Below are 27,904 nucleotides of genomic sequence, written 5' to 3'. Positions count from 1 at the left end.
ATGAATCATAAAAGCATATGCTCAGCTTGGAAAGACTGTATTTTTTAGTTTTTCTTTCAGCTGAAACAAACAGAAAATGGTGTACATTGCTAACAAACCCTAGGATGTTAAAAAATGTAGACCCTAATCCTACAAATACTTATGGTGCTGCTGTATGTTATTATCTGAGTAATTCATCTGAGTTAACTGTTGTGCTGTAAAGGAACTGCTCCAAAGAAACTGCTTATGCACACAATGTAAAGCATATCTAGGAAGTGGTCTTCAGAATCAGAGTGTAATTTTGGGTTCAATTTTCTTAGCATTATCCCCCTACTCCTCAATAACTACCAAATAGCCATTTTAGAAAAATAAAAATAAGCGATCAATTTATCTCCAAACAAATCAACTTCTAAATTGAATTTTAGGAGCATGTATGAGATGTTCATCCACAAATAGAAAAACGGTCAGAAAGGACCTCTGGAGGTCTCCAGTCCAACCTCCCAATCAGAGAGGGTCTAAGGCCAACACTAGATCAGGTCACCAGATCACTAGATCTGATCACTAGATCAGACGACCTCCAAGAATGGAGATTCCACAACTTTTCTGGGTAACCTGCTTTAGCGCTGCACTACCCTCCTCCTGAAGGAGCTTTTCCAGTGCAAGCCTTCCATGCTGCAACTTCTTGGCCATTGCCCCCTGTTTTACCATCCGTTACCATCGAGAAGAATGAGGAGAATTTGGCGCCCCTGATTTCCTAAACATCTTTGAGGTAGTTGCAGACTCAACTAGATCCTCCTTACCCCTCCTCCTCATCTCTACCACACCGAGCAAGGCCAGCTCTCTTAACCCCCCTTGCAGCTCAGATGTCCTACATCCGTAATCATCTTGGATGTCAGCTGTTGTCCCAGGACGTCACAGCCTGTACAGACACATAGGGTTAGTCCACCTAAGGCGCAGGACTTTGCATTTTTCCTTGTTGAATTACTAAATTTTCTGTTGGCCAAATCTTCAATTCCTTTGGAACTGCGGCTCCAATGTTCAGTGTTTCAACACCACCCTTCCCTTAGTATTATCTGCAGATTTGGTTAGGGTGCAGTCTGTCTCATCATGCAGCTTGTCTTGGAGAGGCTGAAAAGTATCAGTCCCAATAGATCAGAAATACAAACTTGAGAGAATTATGGTGAAAGAGATGTACAGACTTGACCTTCCAGTACCGTTGGAAGAGTTAAAAAATACGGAAAATAGGGTAGAAACAAATGTACTTTACTCAAACTACACTGACATTGCTTTTAGAGGCTTACTGAAAAACTACCAACTATTAAAAAGCAGTGTCTAAATGAAATCTTTTCAGATGGAGGGGTTTTTTTAAGAAATAAAATGTTTACTGCCTTTTATCTCTATCTGTTCTAATGCACTTATTCAAGACAGTTTGGTTATGATCAACTGTAAAATCCTCTAGGTCTTTTTTTCCAGTCCCAGTTAAGAAGTGAAAAGCTAACATCAAAGCATGGGCTTAAAATTTCAGAATAGAAATCAACCAGTGCTTCATCTACTTCAAAGTGTAGCCACCGTTTCTCATATTAAAACTACCTAAATGCAAGGAAACAACAGGCTTGAACAAATTTGATGTACAATATGTATAGTGGTAAACACGATACAATATTTCAGTTCATTCAGACTGCATAATTCTGTTATCATTACCCTCAGGTTGCTGTATTGATGCATATGTAAGTATTAGATTGAAGAATAAACCAGGAAAGAAACTAATTCCTTTGTTACTGTGGATGTATGTGCAGAGACCCTGTTGGGCCATCTTTTTGGCAGTTTCATCTACCTGGGTGCAGGATTCTCTGATGCTACAGATTATGTTCTTCAAAACCATAACTGAATACTATTTCATCATTAGAGAGAACCACTGTATCACAGGTACTGCAACTAAATCAAAAGGAGTTTTCTAACCTAATGAGTTGAAAATCTACTCATGGAAATAGTGGGAGAACATACTTCAGTGCGCCATTAGGAATGTCAAGTCTTACAAACAGGCCCTTTCCTCGTTGTTCTGCAACTCAAATGAGTCTTGATACATACAATTAGAACACTTCTGTTCTTTAATGAATAAAACCCCTGAATTGACACAAAATGCATGACACACTTCAGCATTGACTGACCCTGCTTGTTCTCACTTTCAGTAAGTACCTTATTTGTTAATTGTATGTTGTCCATATATTGTAAGCTGTTTGGGAGAGCTACAAGATCTAGTAAGCATCAAACAAATTCATGGCATTATTCTAGTAAACAGTAATACAACACGCTGATTGGAACTCTCCCTGTAAAGACAGATTCCACATGAAAAGTGAAATTGCCTTGACAAGAAAATTAGTTTGTTTCAACTATGTCTCTGCAGAGCAGGAACACACCGGCCCAACAGGTAACAATATTCTCCACCATGGACTTCCGAATAATGGTGCATGCAGCCTCTGGTACAGACAGAAAATTATTGTGGGGAACATAAGATGGGGAAACAGCACGAATGTGTTTTTCAATTGATTGCTGGGAGGGAGGCTTCGATTTCTCCTAGGCAAGGAACATCACTTTCTCTAACTCAGGCAGGAGCCAACAGTGATGGAAAGCGCAGAAAAGTTGCTGCATTTAAAGGAAAACGCAGTTTACCATAAGAGGGCGGTAGTCCTTTACCCAATAGCTACAAAACAGCTACAAAACCGGGATGTCAGTCAAAAGATTTAACTTTCCCGTGTTGAATCTGTATATAAGTTACTTAGGCAGATACCACTGTATTTAAGAAAACTGAATTTGGAAACTTACCTTTTCTACTGCAAATGTTCGAATCACATATTCAGCCAGGAGCTCTGTTTCTATTAGGGTAACTTTAATGTCTTTATATATCTCTGTGTCATCTGGCCAGTATTTGCAGCATTTGACCTTTTAAAAATAGAAAAGAAATTAAGGTTCGTTTAGTTTAGAAGGTTCATACTGAATCTATTCTGTATTCTGTGCAAAGATTTCTGTTTTAAAATGCAATCACGCGCAAAACAGTCACATTTCCTACACATGGAAACGATTAATGTTTAAAGGACATTGCCTCTTCTTTTTTTAAGACATCTCTCAGAGTTGCAGGTGAGATTTGTGTTGTGGTTAGTAAAGAAAGGCAAATTTGTACAGAGCACAAGGGCTATTTATACCCTGCACAACTCAGTTACAGTAACTGTTCATTTCCTCTGTTTTCCAACGCAGGGTGTGCCCAGAAGGGACAACTACCACCAGAAGGTTTTTTCCCCAACCTCTAGTTGGTGATTTGTCTCAAAAATATCTTCCTACCTTCTAAAATGAAAATGTGTTTTTCAGACAGGAAGGATCTTCTCTACTGTTAGAAAAGGATCTGTTTTATCAGATTAACTTTTCAAAGGAACTGAGGAGGGGTCAAATGGCAGAACTCAACATTTGAAGTCAAGAGATGAGATGTATGTCTGGGCTTTAACACCAATTCACTAGATGACCCCAAACACTATGGGTGGGATTCATCTCACTGAGTTCAAACTAAGCTGAGTAGGATGAATGCCTTCTAGAGGTGCCTTTATTTTTGTTAACTATGAAAAGAGTCTAGATGAATGCCTTCGCCTGGGTGTTTGCTTCTTGATGGCTAAGGTTAAGTGAAATTAATTACCCTTTCTTCCATAGTGATTTCACTTGGCTTCTGGAGCTGTGCATTCTTGGCAAATTTATCCTGGGATATGGAGACGGCAAGAAGGTGGGTGTTGTGAACTGCATTTCAGATTTTCTGAGCCCTGCTGTGGCCTAGATGGGACGGACTTCACAATATTCAACGTATTCAAACGTGCACTATTATTCTGCTATTTTTTAAAGTGGGTCATTGTGGGGACCGTATAGGATGATGCAGATAGCTGACAGACTTAAGAATTTTCTCCTCCTTCCCATTTGTGTGGACAAGGCAGTGGGTGGGGAAGCTAACACATTACTTGCATATCTCGGTTTTATTCTGCTCTATCACGGTAATAGCTATGCTATCACCACTGCATCTGGCCATCGTCCAGTAGTGCAGTATGTGCTAGCAGTAGCATCTGTTACACATCTGCTGCATGGAATGGTTTCTCTCTTTCTCTCACCAAAGGGAAAATTTAAAACAGCTCTTTTAATACATGTAAATCTACTGGTTTACTTAAATATACACTTAAATGGGTTGGGTAAAAAACCCAAACACTTCAAATATTCAATGGAAAACCGATACAAAAATTAAAAAAAAATTAAACTTCACAACTCTTAGAGTTTTTCTCAAACCCATTTTCATGCCAAAATATTTGGATTACTATCATGTCTAGTCTTGAGCAAAAGGTAAAACTGAAGTATGTGTGTGTAAGCATACAGTGAAAACTGCAAAGCATGATTCAAATGATTTATTTATTCAAATTCCAGGTTCAGTATCTAAAGAATTACACAGAGAGTCAAACCTTGTCCTGTCAGGCAGAAGAAAATACTGTCCTCAGAATTTGTTTCTAGTGACGTAGCTGATAATCACGTACAACCCCTCTTTACTGTCTGGACAGAAGAGAGGTCTTGCCACACCAAAGTGGTAACAACAGCTGATAAAATAAAAAGTTTGTCACGGCAGGGTCAGTAGTTCTGATCCTTTTTCTGACTCTTTCGCAGGATAAAATTTAAACCTGAATAGAATGGAGTTAAAGGTCTGGAAAAACACAGCCCCACATCAGGAGCCTCAGAGAAAAAGAGTAGCCTGGTTGTAAGCCCTGGCTCCCGGCCACAAAATCAGACAAGCACCCTAACAGCTTATTCCTGCTTACACAGCTGATGGAAAGCCCTAGAGCAGAGCTGAAGCTCAGGTAGCTATAAGCAGGTTTTTATTTATTTCGCTATGCTTGTCTTCAGACCTAGTAACCGCATTAGTATTGGCTGAGAAAAATTCTTTATATCCTTCACATTTCATCAGGTATTAAGCATGGTTTCAGGACAACTGGCAAACACCAGGTTATACAGTTCCCTTCCATAGCGAGAGGCTTGGAGCTGGGACACTGGACAGTCCTTGCAGTACCTAGCACTCCTGCACTGGGGCAAGGGTAGCAAGCCTGCTCCTTCCACCATGCTCACCAGCCAGCAAGCTGACAGGGCATCACTGTGGATGAGAAGGTTGCCACCAGCCAAGGGCCAAGCCGAGGGACAACCCCAGGGTGCCTAAACTGCAGGATCTCTGGCAAACGCATATTCATCTCCAAAGCATATCTATCAGCTATAAGCAATGAACAACCATCTCAAAAGCATTAAATGTCGCTGCAGGCAGTTTAGTAGTTGCTCCTATCTATCTACTGTTGCATCTACTTGATATTGATTCAGATCTTATCTTGTTTGGATGTATTTCCAAATCCCTCTGATAGAAACTAAGTGAAAAACATCGAATGCTCATTGTTTTCTCTGTGTTGTTAAAATAATCCAGAAAATTCACATTGTTCAAATCCCTTAGGCCAGCAAACTGACCCTTTCATAGTCGTTGCCGGGAACTCTCTGAAACAGGGTTTTTCTACCTATGGCTAAGATCATTTTTTGACTCTCCATGCAGAATAAGGTAATTCACACTACCTCCGGACAGGAGCAGCCCACTGACAACCCCATCCCTGGAGCCGATTCCCTTTTCCCGCCTGTTCACTTATCCTTTCCATAGGTGGAACCTGAACCACACAAAGGTGGCCAACGCACGTAGGAAGGGAGCAGCTGCAGCGATGATCCTAGTCACAGCACTACTGATCAGCACGTCTCTTTGTTGTTAACTTTAGCCTTGTTTCTTTCTGATGGGTGCCTGCCATCCTCAAAACAGCTCTAGTTTAGTAAAATAAACAATCGGGAAAAAAACCCCCAACCCTGACTGAATTAAATCGCTCAGCCTTGAAGGAAAACATGTCTGTTTCTAACTTGGTAAGTCTAGACAGTCTGGATTATGACTAAGATCTAAGGGACATTTAGAAAGACCAATTTAGAAGAGCACAGTCCCCACCTTCTTATGCCTCAACTGTTGGATTTGCTTCCACTCTTTTTTTAAACCTTATTTAAGATGATCCAGTGGAATGAATAGGGAAGCACTGGGGGATGTTGCACAGGAGTTATAGCCTTTTGTGCCTCATGCAGCTTGGGCCTGCCAGGGATTTCTTACTCTGCTTCACAGGGGATTTTGGGCATGGAGCAGATTGGAGCTGAGCAGAAGGATCCATGACAACACAATTTCCTGAAAACTCTCCCAAGTGGAATAGGGGCTGTAGCAGCCGTGGGAACAGTGCCAGAGATGCAGTCAGAGCCACAGACCAACATTAAATGATTCACTCACTGGGAGGGGAAAAAAAACCCCAAACTTTTTTTTTTTTAATTCAGGCTTTTTTCCTACTTTTGGCTCTTGTTCTGCAATGCTGCTGCACGTGCTGAGCTCTAGACATGGGAACTCTGTGGACTCCTGATGAGCCAAAAGTTAAGTAAATGCTTAAAGACCAGTCTCCCATCTCCTCCAGGACCTGTCAAATAAATGCAAAGGTGTCTTAAAGACAGAAGTAGACTAAATAGTGTAAATCAAAATCACACTCCTAAATGTTTATTGGATCAGGGCCTTTATTTGTACAAGGAAAGACAATTGCAACAAAATAGAATATGGTTTTACTCATCAAATATGAGAAACACTGCTGGTAACATATGCTTGTTCATTTTTTCTTTCTAGCATAGCTTTAGCTACTGTGACTTGATGAATCTCTTTCCCCTTTTATAAACATTTGGTACATGTTTTACAAAAAACCCTACTAACAGAAGGTTTAGCTAAATAATTGATACATGAATCTAGAACTGAATATTAAATGCATCAGATTTTTTTTTTTTTACACAGTTGCTACCATAACAGTAAACATCGTCCACAAAGTAGAAAACAATTTTGAAATCTCATCTGAGCAGAACCATAATTGAGAGTTTGTTCAGATACACCCCACATTTATATCCTAACAACGTGCCAAAAAATACAGATGTTCATCACAAGATGAGATAAAAGGGTGATTGCCAGAGACATAATGAAAATGCTCTGGTTTAATCTATTCACCCCAAGGTACACTGTCCAATTGTTCCAAACATGTTTACTTTACTAATAATTTTTGAAATTTGGAGAAGATGATTATCTACTTCCACCCCCTAGTTCCATCCCCCAGCAAAATAGTCTAATGTGAGAAACTAAGACTTAAAAATGAAGGTGGAAAGTTGCTGTTGCTACTTCTAAATATAACAAACAATGTAGGCAGTGGATAGCTAATGAACACAAATTGTGACTTCCGAAGCTGTATATTTAGCCATTTGGCAATGTGACACATCTAGCTAAAGGCAGTATGAAAGCCAGGACAGTAATTCATTTACTTAGAGGTTTGGAATAGGAGGAATATTACAGAATTAATATGTGAGCTGGCTGTGAAATATACTTTGTAGTTCGTACAGAACAGTTTAAATAACACTGATTATTCAAAGTTTCCAATTTCCTTTGATTCTGAAATATTCTTAGCAAAAAGGTGATATAACTGGCTATGCACTGCATGGATTGTCATTAGTGAACAGCAGTATTATATATTCTAATTTAAAATTAATCCTGAACTAAGTAATGATGATAAGTCAGACATAAATTTTGAAGTGAAACCTCTAGGATATAAAATGAAATAGCCAACCAAGCTCACTGGTGAAAATTTTTAACAGCTTTTACAGATGTAGCTAGGATAACATCATATATTTTTATTTGGCTGACCTGAAGTAAAAGGACATCCAACAAATGAAAGTATTTTTATTTAAATACTTTTCAAACAAAAAATGTATTGCGATTTAAGAACATTTTATAAGTTATAAAACAACCTTTGACAGAAGATAAAACCCCGTCTTTCTTGTTTTCATTTTCTTTCTTTGCTTTTGAGCAAGTCAGTTAATTGATTTATACCTCATTTTACAGTTTTCTAAAAGAGGTATGGAAGAGTATTGAGAAATACAGCATTTAAGGTACTGTTTGGCACCATCAGATAAATGGGGCTGTATAAAGGCAGCCAGAAGTCTTTATGTTGTTCACAGCTCCCAGAGGGGGAGAGATGTCTCCATGAATTTTACTAGCTCAGTCTAACTTCTTCCAGTGACAACTCAGAGCTGATAGAATTCTCCACCTTCTGCTGCCCTATGTTGCCCCAGCAGCACAATCCTAGGTTGCCTGGTGGATGCACTCTCATTCAACTTCTGCCCAGAATAGCTGGCTTTCTGGACATGTCCAGTAGTAGCCATACACTAATGCTTTCTACCTGAGGGAATCAGTGCAATCCCTTTGTTCTTAAGAATCAGGTATACTGTTAGCATGCCATCAACCTGTTAGCTGGGTTTAGATGCAATTAAGCTGACAGGCCAAACTCATGGTGTGGCCATACTTTGGCCATAAAACAGAATCACTCTTGGAGAATTGCTTTAGGGTAAAGGTGACCCCAGGTAAAGCTATTGTAGTGTTCCTGTCTCCATCGCTAGTACCAACAGAAGAATATGGATTGCCTCCATTTCATTGCTTATATTTAGGCAATTTTGTCTCCCACTGGTCATTAAAAAAGGCTGTAAATTAGTGCACCTTAGTACAGCCCTGGAGGAAAAAAGGTTGAGCACAGAGCACATGAGAAGTGTGGTCCCATGCCAAGATGAAGGATGGTTACAGGATTAGCTGGAGTTCTTCAAAGCCTGTCTTAATCCCTTACACAACCGTGAAATCATGGGCATATTGCTCAGATCCTGTGCTCTGAGGACCTGATGTGCCTGCATCGAGCAGAACAACCTGTGCTCTGAATCATGCTTCCGTTCCAAGAGCAAAATCATACCGTTATTTGAGCTACAGAGCACCACCAAGTTAGTGGATTGCCTTCTGGCTCTAAAACCTGATCATCTGATGTTAGGTTAGAAAGCTCTACATGTTACTCTACTGGGTAAGGTAAAACTGTGTTGGTGCCTCCAGGATACTTCTTCCTTCACAGAGAGAGTGAGAGATTAATTTCACGAGACCACTGAGCTGAGGAGACTTGCAGTGATGAAGCCATTTTGCTAGCCCCGACATTTCAAAGAACTTGAAGCCCTCTTTGCAAACTGCACTGATACTTGCCTCCTACATCTTGGCGGCACGAGCAGCTAGCCCAACAAAGGGGTCGATCCATTCGTGTATCCTTAAACCTCTTTTATTTATTTCTCAAAGTGAATTATCTCAATTGGATTAGTGAGCATTAAGATATTAATCTCTGTTGATCAACATTCTTTGAAACATAGCTTTTACTGGAAACGAGAATGCATCAAAACACTGAGAGCTGAAACCACGTCTGCTTTGATTGACATGAGACAGTGCTGAACACTTGTAGGTTGATGTCCTGTTTGATACTGCTAACATTGCTAATCTGGGGACATCTTTATTAAATTATTGCAAAGAGTCCTCCCTTCTCTTTCCTGAAGAACAACAGCCAATTTTTTCTCCTTAAGGGCTCCTCCCCTGCTATGCATAATGAAATAATGCCATTTTGTTATTTCTGGTTAGAAGTCTAGAAAGCTGAAATCTGTTTTGATGACTAGAAGGATTCACTGACTTGAAAGATTAACAATAGTTCTAAATTATGATTGTTTTCTTTTTTCGTCATTGATACTCTGTAAAAGTATAAACTCTACGCTATCCAACAAGAGATACTGGAATTACAGTGAACCCAAAAGTAAAACAACAGAATATCTAGTAGCATATATGTACCATAAGCACAGGTCCCAGGTTTTCTGGGTAAACATGATTAAGAAACAAATTTTCTCTAGATGGGGAAGGACACTATTTATAGGTTTTAGAAGCTGAGACTAGAATTACCTAGAGGTAGGGAAGGGTTTCATACAGCAACCTTTCTCCCTCTCATTTATAAAATGTGGTTTCTTTCTTTCAGTAGAAAAGTTAAAATGAAATCTTAGTCGCCAGTATGCTTACAAACTCTTTGGCATACCTCCTAAGGAGTGTTAATGCCGGTATCCTGAACTAATTCCAATGTAGGTAATTTGGCTTATTACATTTAGAAGCAGTTTCAATTAGAAAGAGTGTTCTTCCATTTATACTAAATACAAATGTGCTGTTTGTGAGACATGTTAAAGAGTTACCATGTTTCACCTCTGCAATATCTCCATAATGGGTGATCTGAATCTTAAATACAATTTGCATCTACCTTTGTTTATTAGAGGGTGGTTCTTCTGCATGGAAGATTCTCAAAACTTGTAAAATGCGTAAGTGCAAGCTTCATAATAGCTTTGTGTCAAAAAATTCCTTTTTTATTCTAAGAATAGGTGGCAAGTCCATTGGAAATGTCACACAGTTTTTATGTTGCTGGAATTCCCTATGAAGTTTTTGTTTGGTTCTTGCAATACGTTTTCAGTAAGAAGTCTTTGGATAGGGCTTTATTTGGCAGTTTTTCTTGGATGTCTAATGTCTGTCTATAACAGAAAAAAATCATCAGGTGGACCTGAAGAAGATCTGGTTCAATATAAAGACTTCTGGATTTTGTTTGTTAAGGAAGCATTTGTATCTGGTTTAGAAATGTTTCTTGAATGCTGACCAAGGCTGCACACCCTGAGCGAGGACCAAGCTTGGACCCAAGGCCCAAGCACATGCACATGTGACTGCTTAGGCCTGGGGCCACACAGAGTCTTCCCTGAGAAGAACAACTCTTTTCTGACAGATTTTATCTTACAACAGGGAACATTTTTTAGCCAACCAGCAGCAAGGAGATGTTCCCTTTCTGTCTAAAGACCTTTGTATGGGTCTCCTCACTGTCATGTAGACCCCAATACTTTTTTAAGCATGAAAAGTCAGAGCCACCAACATTTTTGCAGCAAGGCAGATGAGAGTGCCACATATGTAGCACGTCAGCTGCAGGTCCAGTAAAACAAGCAAAGGAAAACCCCTAGATGACCTTTAGAGGTCCCTTCCAACCCAAACTATTCTATGATTCTATGAAAAGCTAAGCCACCACTGTGTTCTTTCTTTTTCCCTATGCAGATAAAGCCCTGACGGCTCCTGAAAGCGAAAAGTCACCCAGGAGGAGTGCGAGATGGCTATCAGGAAAGCACAACGCTCCTGAGAGAGAAGACGGCAGTAAGAGGCTGTTTCAGCAGCAGTAAGGTGTGTGTGCAGGCATAGGGGCTATTCACCAGTCTGTGGCTGACCTTCATTCCCCTGTTTGTGTCACATCCATTCTGTTGTAGTCAACCTTGCCTTCTTTCAGAAAAGGGTCTTTTGTGTGCTTATTAACACTATTAGCACTGGCTGTTTTCTAATTCTGGATAATAATTGCGAAACTCTAATTACTGTAATTACTATGCTCCTGGGGTGAGGTTTTATTTTTTGTAATTATTTCTAGTGATTTTTTTTGTAAATACTTTGTTATATTAAAAGCATGATACACAATCATGAGTCCTTGCAGCACATTTATATATCAACCACCTCCACTGAATTTCATCGGTGCATTTCACCATTTATTAATCAGATATTACTAAATTTCTTCTGCCTCAAGCAAAAACAAGGAGTGGGAGAGAAAGTGACTAGTGACAAATGACAAATGATGTGACATGCCAAGTTTGATTCTGCCAACCAAGTATTAGTACCAGCCCAACAAGAGCAAAGATGGAGGTGACAGCTAGATGGCATAATTGAATATATTCTAAATCTTCCCAGAATAACTCTTTATGGAGGAAAGAAATGTTTCCATGTGTGCAAACGTTGAAACACTTCAAGAAGCAACCTGAGATTTTGGCCAGTACGTAAAGACCTTGATCCAGTTCCCATTGCTTTCCACAGAAGGATCCAGCTCTGTCTTTTGGAGTCTGTACTCCAGAGCAGTCACTTGGGGGTAAGCAAGATGTTCTCGTGTCTGTTTTCTGATCACCCCTACGCTAGTGGGATAAAAAGTTTTGTTTCTTCTAGAATAATCCACCAGATTATGCTAAGTCTCTCAGGAAAAGATGTTGTCTGAAATTACACTACTATCTTCAGTTGCTCTAGCACTTACAAACATGAGCATGGAGGCCTCTTGCATTAATATAATCCAAAATACATTATTCTGAAATAGCTTGCGGTCACACTGATATATTTTTATGAGTCTTGGTTTTGCTTTTTACCTGTTAGTGTGTGGTTTGGAAAATTCTGATTCTTGCACAAAAATGTAGGTATATTATACCATTAAGTACTTGTCATTCCCTTTTTGTGAACTTCATTGTGAGTGGAAAGTTGTTGACCCCAGCATGAAGAAGACAGACCTTTTTTCAAGGCTGCTTCAAGGGCTGCTTATTTGTTTACGTTTTTTGTAAAAGTTCTTATGTCAGCCTAGGCCAATCTTAACTAAAAACCACTTCATCATCTGTTATCAAAGAACTGTTCATGCAACTCAGCAATGATTTTTCTAAATGACTGTGAGACTTCATTTAGATTTTTAATAAACAGTCACATTCTAATGAGGTCTTCATAAAACTGACTAAATATGTTTAGAAATCATTAGCTTAAATTACCAGTACAAAAGTCTCCTTAGGGAGCCCTGCAGATTTTGTGATAAGACTTCTGGCAGATGGATTAGTATAACAGCACAAGTGAGTTCTGAATTTCCACACAAGCAGTGTAAATGTGAGTGACTGGGTAACAGGCTACTAGATAGAGAGCTAAATGTCCCTCAGGTGGGTTCATTAAAGAGAGAAACAATCAAAACACATTTCTGTGCCATTTAAATACCAGGTGCACAGCAGTCTGCAGGTGCCAGAAACACTGACAAGGGTCCCTTGCTGGAACACACAAGAGCTTAAAGGCATGCATGGTTTTGACAAGTATGCCTCAGATAATGACAGATATTGGCAGATGTACCCGGACCCTGCTGGAGGGTAATGCAGGGACTGAGTCATTTGCAGCAGGTGCTTGCATTAGGGACAGCCTCATGGTGATTCCTCCATCGGCAATTAAAACAGTCCTGATGCATAATGCTCCAGGGCAAGAAGCGAGTTCCTAGCACTGATTTAATGACTATCCAGCCAGTCCTGGTAAACAAACACACATACGCCCCCTCAATGATTAATTCATGAAGGACGTACACTGTGTGGCAAACATGTCAAATAGATATTCCTCTTTCCTGAAAATATAAAGGAATTTTCCTCCTTGGCTTACAAGAGGGTCAAGAGGGTTAAAAATTAAAAATAATAAACCCCTATAAATCTCATACCAGCAATAGCAATTGAAATAGAAAACCTCGAGGTTGGGAAGGTTACAAGGTTTGCCCTGCAGGAAAGCTACCAAAAGGCCCATTAAAATCATTACTAATCAAGGTGGCACAGAGCTTGTGTTAGGGGTTGCAGGACAGATGGTGTGTTTGTAATATGCCTCCTTGTTGCTGATGGTTCCAGCTCTGGGAGCGGGACAGAAACACCAGTGGAGGAGTGACTGCATTGTTCTGTGGCTCATACAATCTCATTTCCATTAAAAGTGCATTTCAATTTCTGCTCTCTGATCTCACCTATGTTGGCCTCCAGAGAAAGTGAGAACAAAGTCATTTCTACCACTGCCAGAACCAACAGAGCCACAGATCTGTATCCCACTAGGACTCTTGTACCCTGAAGAAATCTCCACGGTGGCACAAACTGTTGCTTGGTGCTAAGGGAATGTGCTGTGTACCTAAACGTTGTGAGTTGAGGTCCCCAACACTGGCACCAAGACTGGCGTCTCCCTGGCTGATACCTGACAGTTCACTCTAATCAATGCTTTCGAATACTGACTTTAGGAAGACAGTATGTGGTTTCATGCAGTATGCTATTTTTGTTCTTAGGCTTGTTTATCCATACCCTGAAAACATCCCTTTTTAAGTTGTGTGCTTGGATACTTATGAATGTGTATAAAGCTTTAATGAAGAGGTTTGCTGGAGAGCTTCCCACTCCTACAAATCCATCCGTTTTGAATTGATATGTGACCATCCAACTATTTCTACTTTCTTCCTCACTCAAGGGACTGAATTTTTAAAGCAGCCTCCATGATCCTTTTTTGTCTCTGCAATTAGTCGTACATGTGTTCCTGTAGCAGGTGTTAATTGCAGTCACAAATCCCATCTTTTTTATATCTAAAAATAATACTGGCACCTGATCTGTTGGCAGGCTTGGGCACACAGATATCTAAACGTTAGGATTTATATTAACAATTGACGAAGGATATAAAGAAGAATAAATTGAGATTGTAAAACCGGACTTGCTAAAAAGGAGACAAGAGCTGACACTTTGACTGACACCACATAAACAGTGCTCTCTCTCCTCATGCCAATGCCACAGGGCAGAGGGGTATCAGCCACTCCACCAGCGTGAAATTAAAAACATCTCTTAAAACCATGTGGCTCACACTAAGATATGTGCACTTGACTTCTTATTTCAACACTTCGATTTACAATAATTGCAGTTGCAATAAAAGCAGTGGGTTTTCTTCATTCCAAATGAAAGCTATATGCCCAGTTCCCAAGCAAATTTTCTTGAAAAAAACATCCCAGATGAGAACTAAGACACCAGTGCATAGACAAAGCAGTGAATTAAAAGACTCAGTTATTGATGATTGTGAGGAACAAAGAAAATGGTTCCATTCAATACTTGTTGAAAACAAAATTAGCCATAATGACTTGAGTAGGAGGCCTACTTTAGAAGTTATCAAGCAAAGAAAGAAAAGTACACAGTATCAACCAGGTAACTCAAGCTTTCCTTTACTACTCAGCTCCTGAAGAAGACCTCCTGGTCAACAGATTTAGTGTACAAATGAGTAAAGCTAATTTTTTCTGTTTTAGTCCAGAAGGCTTACAGGAAGGAAAACCCAAACAAGCCAGGTTGGTTTAGACTAATATACTATGAAGAAACTGCAATTTCATAGTTTAACTACTTTTCTCAGAAATCTGTTTCAGACTTACTCCCTCTCAGCCTCCCTTAAAAAAAAGATGACTCCATACCTTGTTCTGTAACCAGTTCCCTGGTTTCCCTTAATAGAAATGGTATGTCTGAGATACACACAAAGATATGACACTTTCCCTCTTTGGCAGTCTTTGCAGGCTGTGCTGTACAGAATGCAGCTTCATCAGTTACTTTTTCATTGTGATAATGTTATCAAAGACAAGCATCCAAGGCATGTTTAAAAATAATTGATAATGAACCTCTTAGCAGAGGCAGTCATAAATATTTTATGTGCTATACTCAGTATATAAGCATCTTGTTGGTCTGCTATTTAATTTCTAAAAGTAAACACCTTGGAAGTCTTTCATCTTTTTAAGTACAAAAATCACTTACCCTTCCCACTTCTACGAGATTAGTAACCATGATTATGCTGGCTGTGTTTTCATGCCATACCATTCTCCAAAAGTCATATATTGTCTCCTGCATTGGTCCTGAAACAATAAATCAAAGGAAAGGTTACTTTCTGAAAGTCTCATGATTGGAAGCTTGTCTCTGGGGAACTTTGAGAAACCGTGACTATACACATATATTCATATCACTATCATCATATTTTTCATTTAGGGTCAATTTCTTTTCTGTCATCCCACCTATCTGCATTTAAGTTATTTTTCCCCTGAAATAGTGCTCTGAAAGAAAGTTAGTTCTCCAGCATTTAGGTATTTATCTCCGTAATACCCAGAAGTGGAATTATAAAAAATGGATAACATTACTCTTTCTCTTAATAATTGGATGATAACCTAGGGAAGGTGTATTTGGAATGAAATGAGCCTCAATGGACCATATGGCCTTTCCTGGTTTCTTATTTTTCTTAGTATACACCATCCATCAAATTACCCCAGCTCCTAAATTGTACTTCCTGAAGTGAGACAGAAGTTATATTTTTTTGCTGCAGTATATCACCTTGCAAAACAGCGGGGAAAGCGGTAAAGAACCCTGGCATGCCATGGCAGCCATGTCCTCTGCAGCGCTTTCCCCAACAACCCGTGCACTTTCGCAGACAAACAGGGCTTCCTCTAGCGTCGTGCTAAAGCTGGGTACCAGCCCACAGGAAATGTTACAGAAATGTAAAATGTTGAGAACAACTATATCACTTTGTGTATCCCTGGTCCTGTCTGTTTCTAGCCTACGTCTTACCCATGATGTTTGGTGTCCACCCCGATTTTAAACCACTGCTTTAAAATCACTGAGCCAATAAGAATAAAAAAATATAAATACTATCAGCTACTATAAACTTAACATCCATACTGAATCCATTACTGAACTGCCGCACTGCAGTAAGCAATTAGTGGCTTATTTAGAGCAATGCCTTAAATCAGCTAATTGGAGGACAAATGGATAATGTATTGGCCTAAATATTCCTCTAGTGAAGAAACCAACACTCTTAATGTATTGGCCTAAATATTCCTCTAGTGAAGAAACCAACACTCTTAAAGCATTACAAAACCATACATTGACAGATTTGGGTAGTTTGGCACCCATGTTTTGGTACTTTGAGCTCCCTTTGAAAATGAAATTTTCACTCTGAGAGTCAAGTACTTAGCGAAAAATGTAGTAATATATTATTACTATATTATCATGGCAGGGGGGTTGGACTAGGTGATCTTTGAAGGTCCCTTCCAACCCAAACCATTCTGTGATTCTATGACTTTGTGATTCTATGATATTATTGGCAAGTCAAAACCATCTCACTAGGCAAATAACATCACAGTTAGGATTTAACTTACTTAGAACTCAAGTTTAAGAAAAAGGATGTAATAGCCTAAAACTTTTGAATTTTTAGAATATATTTTTATTTTCAGCAATTTCAAAGCATAATTTTATCATCCATAATTTGCATAGACCATTTAAAGAAGTTATGTATTCTTCCCCTTACTTTCTCTGCTTTTAAAAATGCTGCATATATAGTTAGTTTCACAGGTTTCCCTATAGTCACTCAACTTGTCTTTTACTTACTTTGGTAGTTCATATAACAGGAGAAAAAGCCATTTAAAACAAAATGACTATTAGAACACAAGAAATGTCAGAAGGTCTCAGAGTAGAAGTAACAGCAGAATCTAAAACTACAGTTTCTGAAATTACCGAATTCAAGCTGATGTTGTGGCTGCAAAACTGGACACCTTTTTTTTCTTTTAATTTACAGCACAGAACAGTTGATACTTTTGCGAGATTTCATTCTGAAGTATGATAAGAGTTAAATCACTCTCCACCATATGGACATTTACAATAAGTATTTTACTTCTACATAAGTGTCTTGGATATGTAATACAGACACAGTCCAAGTGCAATTTTGAATGTCCACAGTAAAATAATTGATATACGTTATAGTGAAAGTTTAGCTTGCTTGTGTTTTAATAATGTAGGATTCAATATAGCTTTTTGGGCAAATAAAATCACAACAGCATTAGAAAGGTTTTGGGCCAACCTCTCCTCCTGGTAAAAGGAACGAAACTACTTTACTCACTGTAGGAAAATGCTATCTCTGTATAGCTCCTTCCTTCCTCTCAAATCTCAAACAAATATTCAGCAAAATTACTATTGCTATCATCTTTGAAAGACTGCAATTAAAAATAGGATTAGGAAAAGGCAGTTTTCCACAGAGTAGTGTCCTGGAAAGAGTCTGCAAGTTCACGATACATTATTAAGATTATTTAAGCTTGATCAAGGACAAAAAATAACAACACTATTGCTTCAAGAATCCTGATTCACAACCTGGTTTAATGGAGAAAATCTAAATGGCTCCACTGCATTCTGTCACCATAGGATTATGTAATGTTTCAAGATTGTTCATCTGAATACGTCTTCAGTAAAGCTGCAAGAAAGGTGAGAAAAGATCCTCTGTCCACATAGCCCTCTTCTTTTCCCCTTGCAAGAAGCCAGAATCTTTGAGAAACTGAGGGGCAATGTAGCAAGTTTCTTTATGTATTATTTCAGTTTTCTTTCCTACAGATTCACTTGAGATACAACATGGTTGGGCCCTAGTTTGTAACAGTCATTTATTTTTGACAGCTCTGGGATAACCTGCAACAATTTATTCCTGATTTTTTTTTTCTACAGACAGCATAATTTGTCTCGTGATTTAAAGATTCCTACATTTTAGATCCTGAAATCACAGATTACAACTGGGGAGAGAGCCTAAACACTAATTTCTTCCTAAAGATTTTGAATTTGTCATTCATTATAAAGAATTAAAAAAGATAATAAATTATGAGAAAAATAAATCTTTAGAAAAAGTAATAGCATTTTTCAGGCCAGAGAAAGACCTGAGCTCTGACAAGCCTTTCAAGCGTGATTCCAAATGTTCTTCCAGAAGAAATGTCCTATTCTGCAGTGCTGAGTACGCTCTTCTCAATCTTACTATCCAAATGATAAGACAATCATAATTCGAATGCTTAACAGGATTTCCTGCTTTCCTCAAGTATTCTCAAGTGTTTTCTTGCTTTTCCTCTCCATGTAGCCTCCAAACTTCTTTCATGTTCAGGACACTGAAAGGAAAAAATGACCCGAAAACCTACCTTAAAGTCTCAGAAAGTAATTCTTTTCTACCCCATTTTTCTTTTCTTCTTGACATTTTTCAAATTATTTTCTGACATATGAATAAATTATTACTTGTCTCCAGCCAGAATTGAAAAGCAGTAGAAGCTAGGTAGGGTTGGAGGATTTATTGTCACGAAGAACTGAACAATTTGATTCCAGAGACTCGTGGTAGGGAGAGAAAGAGTTGTTCTAAGCATCTGTAATTGTTCTAAGCATCGACTTAACAGATGTGTGCACAATAGGCAGGAAGGTTATTCTCAGCAGTTGCCCCCTTGCAGGAGGAGAAGGTCTGAAGAGAAGGTACTGTGCTGCCTAACAGTAAGCCTGCGGCGTATCCCATTAGCTACACAATATAGTAGCTGGTATCAAAGATTTCTGCTGCAAAAAAAAGAAATCAACAACATACTGCAACCAGAAGATGAAAAGCAAAGGAAAACAAGAAAAAGAAATCAACCCTCCAAACCCCAAGCTAATTAAATGCGTTATTGAAAAAACTCAACAGAAATGATCGGTTGTATATATCACAACCATTAGTTGTATTACTAGTAGTTGTTAGTTGCTGCTCTGGGACTGCAAACATACTAGGAAATGGAAAATCACACAGCTTTCAAGAACGGTTTAAACTCTTAAGAAGCCGCTTCTGTACACAGAGCTTTCTAGAGCCTCTATTTCTGCTTGTAATTGTGAGACCCAGTTGTACCAACTGGTATTGCTACCGGGGTATGTAATCAATTTGAATGTGATAAACTAGCCCAGAATACAGGAAAAAGTGTTCAGATGTAGGAAAGAAAGCAAACACACAAAGAAACAAGTAAAACCTGAATCCTGAAACGTCCCCAGCACTTACTCAGATGGGACTTGTAAATCTATGGGTCATTTTTCAATTTCTAGAAAAGCAGGCAGCTTAAACAAGGAACAAATCGCTTCTAAAACCTTTTTCTAGCATAGAATGTCAAATCCCCAAGGTAACGTTTGGTCCACCTGAGACCAAACTCAATGATAGATATTAAAGCTAGAAATGTGCAGAAAACTAACAGATGCCTTTAAGCTCCAAAGGCTCCCCAAGGACAGTGAATGGGCAGTGGTAGCCATTAGCATGTGTTGAGAGAGGCAGCGGACTGACAAGATGCAAGACTTATATCTGCAGCAGTTAAATTCCATCTTGAAAAGAGTGCAATAAACCTCCTTCCAGTGAGTAGACGCGTCCCCTCCACGTGAGGAGGTGGTTATAAAATGGTCCCCTCACCTAATGGTTACTGCAGTTTCTAGTAGCAATGATAACTGTCTTCACTTTTTTCTGAAGCAAAACTTGCTGCTTGCTATTGTGACTGCCTACAACTTGAGCACTCAAGGACAACTAGCTAATACGCCTGCATAGAGGGAGCTGCATTTTAGCCCTTTACTATGTATGATCATAGTAAAGATGTTTGTACATACATCTTTACCATGTATGATCCCTTCAAAATGAACTTGAGATACAGTAAATGTTTTCTTATTAACAGATATGGCTGCGTGGCAAAAAAAGCCAAAATGCAATGATTCCCTTTGCAACTACATTGTCAAAAACCCCCAAACCCATTATGTAGCAGAAATTGTTCAAAATACACATGGAAGTGTAACACCAGAGATTAAAAAAAAAAAATGACAGACCACAAACTAATAGATTAAAAAGTTCAACAATTCTCTTTTTCCCAATGAACCTCTTAAATGGGACAGACTAGCTATTAGTAGGATAACTTACAGAGAATTTCGCAGGAGGAAGCAAAATTACAGGGTTACTAATGCTCTGCCAGTCCAGTGATCTGATAATCCGTAAGTGCCTGTTATTTGCTCTTTTAACCATGCTAGAATTCGGAGGTAAGAACAAAACGCCCTTTCAGAGAAAGTTATGTAAAAAACTGCAGTTAAATGTAACTTTAAACTATAAATATCACTGACTGCAGGCAAGGGAACGTCTCTCTTAACTGAAATACATTTTTTTCCCTACTCAGTAAGGCAACGTGCCCAAGATTTTATCAACAGGAATTTGCAAGCGCATCATTATGTGATCAGGTTTTCATGAGTGTTCAGTTCTGTCAGACTCCCAGCTACCTCACAGGAACCTCATCAGTGGTCAGCAGCTCTGCAAACCTGGACATCTCTTTGCGTGACCAGGTGTAGACTAAGGAGGGTAAGATTAGGTTCCACTTTTTCATAAAGTGAAATAAAATAAAATGTCTTGGTCTTTCTATCTAAAATAGGCAGCGTACTATAAAGAAAAGTGACGGATCCCAGTTGTGCTGATTTAGTCAACTAGCAAGATAAACTGCTAGTTCAGTATTTTTTTTGTAATTGCATCGCCACTGTCACACAGGAATACAGCTGTATGCTGGCTCATCTCCGCCCTCCCCAAATGAGCTGGTTTCTGAATGGAAGATACTTTGAAGATCTGATCAGTTGCTGATAATCTGATTTGTCAGGAGCAATCTTTACCATACGCTTGTTGAATAGGTACGGTAGCACGCATTTAACTTTCACTCACCCTTCCAGAAGTTCTTAAGGGTTTAATGCCTCCATGGAGGCCACAGAGAAGTCCAGAACAAAGCTCTGCTATAAAAACTTAAAAAACTCAGGCAGTGATCATGCAGTCTTTCTGCAATAACTTCTCTCAAAATAGGTTTAGACATTTGTTTTCTACCATAACATATACACTTAAATTGACTTTAAAGGCTTATACAAGAGTATGTTTTCATAGGCACAGTATGTATGCTCCTACAAATACTGTGAATAATTTTTAAGTCTGAGATAAAACTGTGGTCAAGATATTGCTAAACCATACGGGCCCACCACTCACCAATAGCTATCCAAATGCATACAGATCAGTCTTTCGTATTTTAAGGTGTCAAGAAAATAATGATGAAAAAGAATCAGGTCATATAACCTGGATGCTTCTAATGCTTTAATTAAAGTCCTCCCAAGTCTGTTCCAGAAACTAAAACAGCATTGAGGGTAAAACGTACCCCAGTGCCATGCACCTATTTACTTTTAGTGAAGCCTCCTATAGGCCTATCACTGTAAGAATCAGCACACTAAAAGGCAACAGACGTTTGTACTGGCAAAACGTGGCCATAAATGCTTCAGTGTTATTTATTACTTGCTGGTTTCTAGCTGCCATACTTCAATTATTATTTGTCGCTTCTGCATATCCCAGCCCCAGACATTTTGTGCACTAAAGAATCTCAATGAAATTAAACAAAACCCCTGTAATGACCTGAAAAACCACCTTCTTGCTTTCATTTGACTTACAGTGTTGACTGTGATGGCATTTGAAATGCACTTTCTAATTTTAGCCTTACAAATATTAATTATTATGTAATCTTCAGCAAGGCTATATCTTAATTATACAGCTATGCTAGCTTTCCTGATAAAACTTTCTTGGAAATCTCTCTTGCCCTGGAAAAATACAAATAAACAAAGCTGCGGATGAACTTCCAACGAGGTTGGTTCCCTGTAAGTATGTTAAGCCAGCAGGCAGCCCAAGCAAGGAAGCCTGAAGCTATGGCTACTCTTATGCGAGGTATGGAAAAAACCTCCCCCTCTGTTTTAAACCTTATTTTAACTGATTCCTCCATGGTAGTAGATTCAGAGATGACGCAGAGAGGAGCCACTTGTTTGCAGAGGCAGTAATTAACTCATAGTCAGATAAGAAAGAACACCGTTTTGTAAGCGAGAATTGTACCAGAACTTAACTCACAAACAAATGAAAAATGTTTGGTTTCTCTTAACACCAGGCTTCAGAATATATCGTGCATATCAAATACATGCAGAATCTATACCTGAGTTGTAGCCAGTCCACCATTTCTTTTTTTGGCCTTTTGCAACAATACCACCTTACAATGCAAAGAAAAGAAAACAGTATGCAGCAACACTATTCTACAGTAAGTCACCTCAGCTACACTCAAGTGGGTTAATCAGGACTGAGCTATGAATTTAAAATGTGTTTTTCATTCTTTCCTCACCTTAGATGGATTGTCAATAAGAAACAGATCTGACTGAATCTTGTTAGCTTGACATTTCAGGAAAATGCTGCTTATAAAGCAAGCTGAAATGCTTTACTGGGACAAATCTTGCCCAGTGCAGCTACTGGCAACATAGAGGCTTTCTACTGTATCCTTTGCTCAGGAAGAACACAGCCTTTTCTCATTATCAGCCAGGGGACAGCACAGTGAATAGTAATTGGCTGATTTTCAAGCACAAACTAAATCCTACCTGCTTTGAGCTAGCCAGTCAGCAAGCCCTGCTGCCTGCACATTACTGTATGTGAAAATTGGCTTTCACAAAATGAAATTTCCAAAGTGCTTTCAAGTCCCATTAGCTTTCAATGAGGCTTAGATTACTAAGTGACTGAGGTGCATGTAGAAATTTTATCTACAGCTCCCATGAGACTGACCAGTGCTTTGGCTGGCTTGCTATACCACCTCCTCCTATGTTTAGAGGAGTCAGCACTAGACCTTTCATAGGATGAAGGAAAGGAGGAGATTGACCTGTAAATTCTCCATCTCTTTCCAAATGTAAAAAGAACATAAAAACATTTGGCCTGTAACATGCCGTTTACAATGTACAGTAGTGATAAGCCACAGTCCTATTGTTTTATGAAATAGATGCAAGTGTCTTACAGCTAGCTAAAATAAAAACAACCCTCCATTCTAAATTCCCAGTTTAATATAGAGATGCTTAAAAAATATATCCTCCGAGTAATGACAAAACTGATTATTCCAGATAATTTTTTTCTTTAAAATTGCTCATTTCACAAAACTAGATCATCAGTTTGAAAATACACATTTTATAAATGTGTGTGTATATACATACACATCAATATTGGCTAGAGCTGGATCATTTCTCTTGTTGGCATTTTCTCTGATCCTACTCTGCAGTGATTCTGCGGGTAGTCAGAAAGTTTTATGGGGATATGGTATTTATTCTCTGGAGTATCATACGGCATTTTCTTTTCTTTATTGATACGGATCAAACTAGGCTGGAACAGTACACGTCTCTATGCATTATTTTGTCTGCATTATGGTACCATCTAGAAACCCCAGTCCGGAACTGGAGCGCTCCACTGTAGCGGGAACTGCATTACATATTAAATGCCCATGAATACACAAAAGGTGTTCATGCCCCTCAGTGTCACAATCCAAACATACCTTGAGAGACAAGAGGAAGCAAGGTAGGGTTCAAATGAACTGAACAGGCTTGGTATAATATACAGCAGCCACAATATGCCGGCTCCCTAGCCATTTCTGAATAATCTTACCTGTCCCTGCTCCACATGAGTATTTCCACCACGTTCAGAAACAAGCCATTGCTGCACTTAAATATATTTTTAAGTCTGAGACCAGACTTTATTTGAGCACTCTTGGCAGGTGCTATTTAAGACATTTTTATAACACTACAGCTAATGCTACCAGCTAACTTTCCATCTAATAAAGTGTTACACACTTATTGATTGACATTTCTCCACGGCTAAATTTCCAATACTAGCTCAGTTTGTTCTGTATCAACAAAATAAAATGAAAATGTCATATGATTTCCCAAAGAATAAACAGCACGTTCCCATAACACCTTTTGACTACTCACAGAAGTACTGCAGACTGGGAACAGAGGAACTGGCAGCAACAGAAATGGTCCAGATTTATGCAGTTAGCCTGAGATTAGGCAAAGCCGAATGCAGTAAAAACTGTGTACATAGTACTACTGACCACCTATGTACCATTACACCATTCAAGAAAGCTGCTTTTTCTGATCTTAACTGCAGGAAATTAAAAAAAACCAACAAAACAATGTAGTTGTAGTTTAATGTAGTTCATCCAGTATAACTGAAGGACTCTTTCTTTCATATAATTTGTTTGCCACACAGTGGGGATGTTAAATGGTCCGTTCCTCTCATTAACATTTTCTCAGACTGGATAAATCCAGTATCTTCCAAATTTTGCATTACATGTAGCGCTCCTGGGGGTTAGGGATCCCCTAGTGAGGGTTATGTGGGATACCTGAACAAGGCCAGAGTCTTGAATCTACCTTGCACAGCTTTTAAGAGAGCACTGCTAGGCAATGGCTTGCAGGCAGTGTGTTTCAGTTTTTTCTGCTATGAAACAGGAATACTTTGAATAACTATAATTGTAACTAGAGGCCTTGATGTATTTTCCAGTGGAGTGTACTGGCTACAGAGAAACAGAGCTGGTCTCACTCGCACATGGACTCTCTTTCTCTCTATGCCCTACAGACATTCAATTGTTTAATTACAGTCAAGCATGTTGGGAGAACGATAGGAGATTCGTGTGGGAAACTGAGATACAGGTCCAAATTGATCCAGATCAAATAGCAACATGAGGTATCGGCTCTCCATCTGAGGTCACAGCTCTGACTGAACGCTTATTGCAGGAGCCCACAGTTTGAACCTGAACTGTCTTTGTGAAAGCAGTCCAACAGAAAGTTTCAGTTTAGCTGAATCAATGACTTCCAGTAAGAAAGCTGTTTTAGTTTCTAATTTGTGCATTCTTCTCAATAAGGGTGATTTGCATCATGGAAATACGAGTATCTGTTAATCACTCATTCTAAATAGCCCATCTGAGCTTGGGAAGACTAACAAATATGGAATTTATTTTGTAAAAAACATGCTGCCTGTAACATTTCCAACTCAAAAATCTTAGGTAATTGACTTGTTGGACTAGGTTCTTCATATCAACTTGTAATGCAGAATCAATTGGATGAGAAGTTTAAGATCATTGTATCCCCTTCAGTAGAAGGTTCCTTAGGGAATGGACAAAAGAACCTAATTAGTCTTTCCCATTTCTAGTTTCTATTTTCACGTTGAGTCAATCATAAGCACCAGGATGGAATAAAATCATCACTATTCTCTAGCTCAAAAATATGAGTTCATTTTGGCTACTTGTTTCTTTTATTTTTCCCCAAGGACCTTATTGTGAAGGGATGTTGCTCGTGCTTGTGAGTAAGATATTCAGATGCTGTATTTTTTAAACTTGTGCTGGGAGTTTAAGTGCATTAACATGAACACTTTACCCAACTGAAAAAACAAGATAATTTAGTCCACATTAAAGCATAAGTAAAAATGCTAGCAAAACCAAATTTGTCATAATTTATTATCCTGATAGGTATCTCATGAGTGAGATATATCACTCACAATATATTTTTCCATTTAAGGCTGGAGAATTTTGGTACATTCATTTCTTCCTCAGTCATAGAAATAGTCAGAATCAAACAAATATTAGTCAGATCAAGACTCGATGATCTTAGAGGTCTTTTCCAACCTTAATGATTCTATGATTCTATAAGATACATGTGAAAGTCAATAACAAATAAATGTGTATTAGATATTTTTCCTTTTAACTTCAAGTTAATTATGGTAAAAATCAAATCTGCATAACAACAAATTCTCTCAGCACTATTATTTATTGTTATTTTTGGAAGCACATCGGTTATTTTCACCACTTCAAGTAGTAAAGGGCAACACTTTTAATTCTATTTTTTATGACATTTTATGGGAGACTGCAGTATTTGATGTACACTGTAAACAAGGAAAGCCATTCTAACATGCGGAGTGTATTTGTGCTTAGTACAGACACAGTAACATGAGCATGCTTGCAACAGAATTATAGTTAGCAGCAGCAGAGGGAATCTCCACAAAGTCTACATCTGAATATGCAACTGCACGGAAGAATACAGATGGATAGGGAAGGAAATTAATCCAATAAGCCTGTATCTTTTTTTTTTCAAAGGCAGTGCTTCAAAATCACCCAGACTGTCATGTGCATTGGTGGCCATATCAATATAGAGATTTCAGTTGCCACCAAAGGATATAGAATAGAGAAAACGCGACAGGTTTCAAAGATTCGGATATGGTGACAAGACAAAAAAAAGCTGCCTTATTTGTTTCTTGATACATTTGTTTCTGAAATACATTCTGTTTGTAAATTTGCTACACTTTTTTTCAGCAAATGAGAAGACGAAAAACCTTTTTACACCTGCTGCCAAGCCTCCTCCAGGCTGCTGAAGACCGGCTGGAAAATAAACTTCACAGAAAAAAAGATGCTTTGACTACGTGATTTTCTTGACAAACTGCATTTCTCTGCTCCTTCTTCTGCTTTAGCATTAGGCTTCACTGATTGACAGGCATGTTAACAGTACTCCGTCAAGAGTGCCAGGTACCTTCCCCATCAAGTCCAATTTATAGCTGGTTCTTTATCACGGATGGAAACCCTATCATCAAACATCAGCTTTTCATAATTCGCATCCCCCCAAAATACAGACATGTGAGGTACATTTGTAAGGCTGATGTTGTATACGTCTTCCTTGGACAAGAACTGGATTCTAGTGCATATCTAGGTAATTAGGAGTCTGAGAAGCAAATACACTAATACGTGGCCACCTCCATAATGTTCTTTTCTGAAAGTGTGTTTGGTTCACAAGGACAGTTTGCTCAGCTCTTGAGTTTCAGGAAGATCATAACTTCCTTGTTTGCAGGACATATTTTATACTCACATTTTTTAAAAGAGGACAAATATATTACTTTTCACACAATCTTCTATTTTCTACAATACAACCTTGAAACATTTCCTTTTGCCTCATTCACCTCTTTGTCTATTTAATTACTGTAGTCTCTCATTTCTCGTACTTCTTAGTTCTGATATGCAAAAGTCTGTTGTAGCTATTCTAGACTGACTTCACAACAGAGAAATCAAACCAATATCTTGTCTTTGAGACAGAGATCTATATATGCTCTGAAGACCTTTATGTCTGATTTCCTGCTGCTCCATCTTTGCAGGGGAGAGGATAGAAGGATTGCTTTTTCTTCCTCTGTGGCTTTGACAACGGACTACAGAAAAATCATCCGTTTCTCAAACTGTTGTTTCACAAGCCACATTAACAAGCGAGTGAAAGAACAGCCTGCAGGTGATGTGGGAATTTATATTAGAAAATAAATATTAAATAATTATTCAGAATAATTTCTAGAGCTTGTTTGTACTTTCAAAGAATTTCCAAAGGTTTATGAAAGGCAGGCATGTATTTTATGCAAAACGTAGGCACACATATGTGAAGAACAATGCAAGTGGCTCTACCTAGTAACGGATCTATCAGCAGTTTTCCAACAATGCTCCTGTCTCACTTGGTCTACACACAAAGATTCAGAGAAGTGACACACTGCAACAGAGCCTAAGCCAACTTTGTATCTATTAGAAAACTATGCTAGCTCTGCATTTACAGCCTTCTACGCTGAAGGGAAAGCAACAGGGGCATCTCATCCCCTGTATAGCCAAAACTACCACACAGCTGATTAAGACAAAGACAGAAAAAT

The 27,904-nt window shown here is 38.7% G+C and overlaps 1 protein-coding gene across 10 annotated transcripts in view; it reads right to left on the bottom strand.

Annotated features, from left to right (window-relative positions):
- PTPRM (protein tyrosine phosphatase receptor type M) overlaps positions 1 to 27,904 on the bottom strand; it is a 492,832-nt gene that overhangs the window by 19,320 nt on the left and 445,608 nt on the right. For all 10 annotated transcript variants that reach the window (XM_076329941.1, XM_076329942.1, XM_076329946.1 and 7 more), the window contains 2 exons: positions 15,352 to 15,449; positions 2,803 to 2,919 (listed from right to left, as the gene is read on the bottom strand). In XM_076329941.1, the coding sequence (XP_076186056.1) occupies positions 2,803 to 2,919; positions 15,352 to 15,449 (215 nt within the window). The remainder of the gene's footprint in view (positions 1 to 2,802; positions 2,920 to 15,351; positions 15,450 to 27,904) is intronic.

Source organism: Aptenodytes patagonicus, chromosome 2, assembly GCF_965638725.1.
Source record: "Aptenodytes patagonicus chromosome 2, bAptPat1.pri.cur, whole genome shotgun sequence".
NCBI lineage: Eukaryota > Metazoa > Chordata > Aves > Sphenisciformes > Spheniscidae > Aptenodytes > Aptenodytes patagonicus.
Note: the sequence above shows the minus strand (reverse complement) of the source record. Positions and strands in the feature narration are given on the sequence as shown.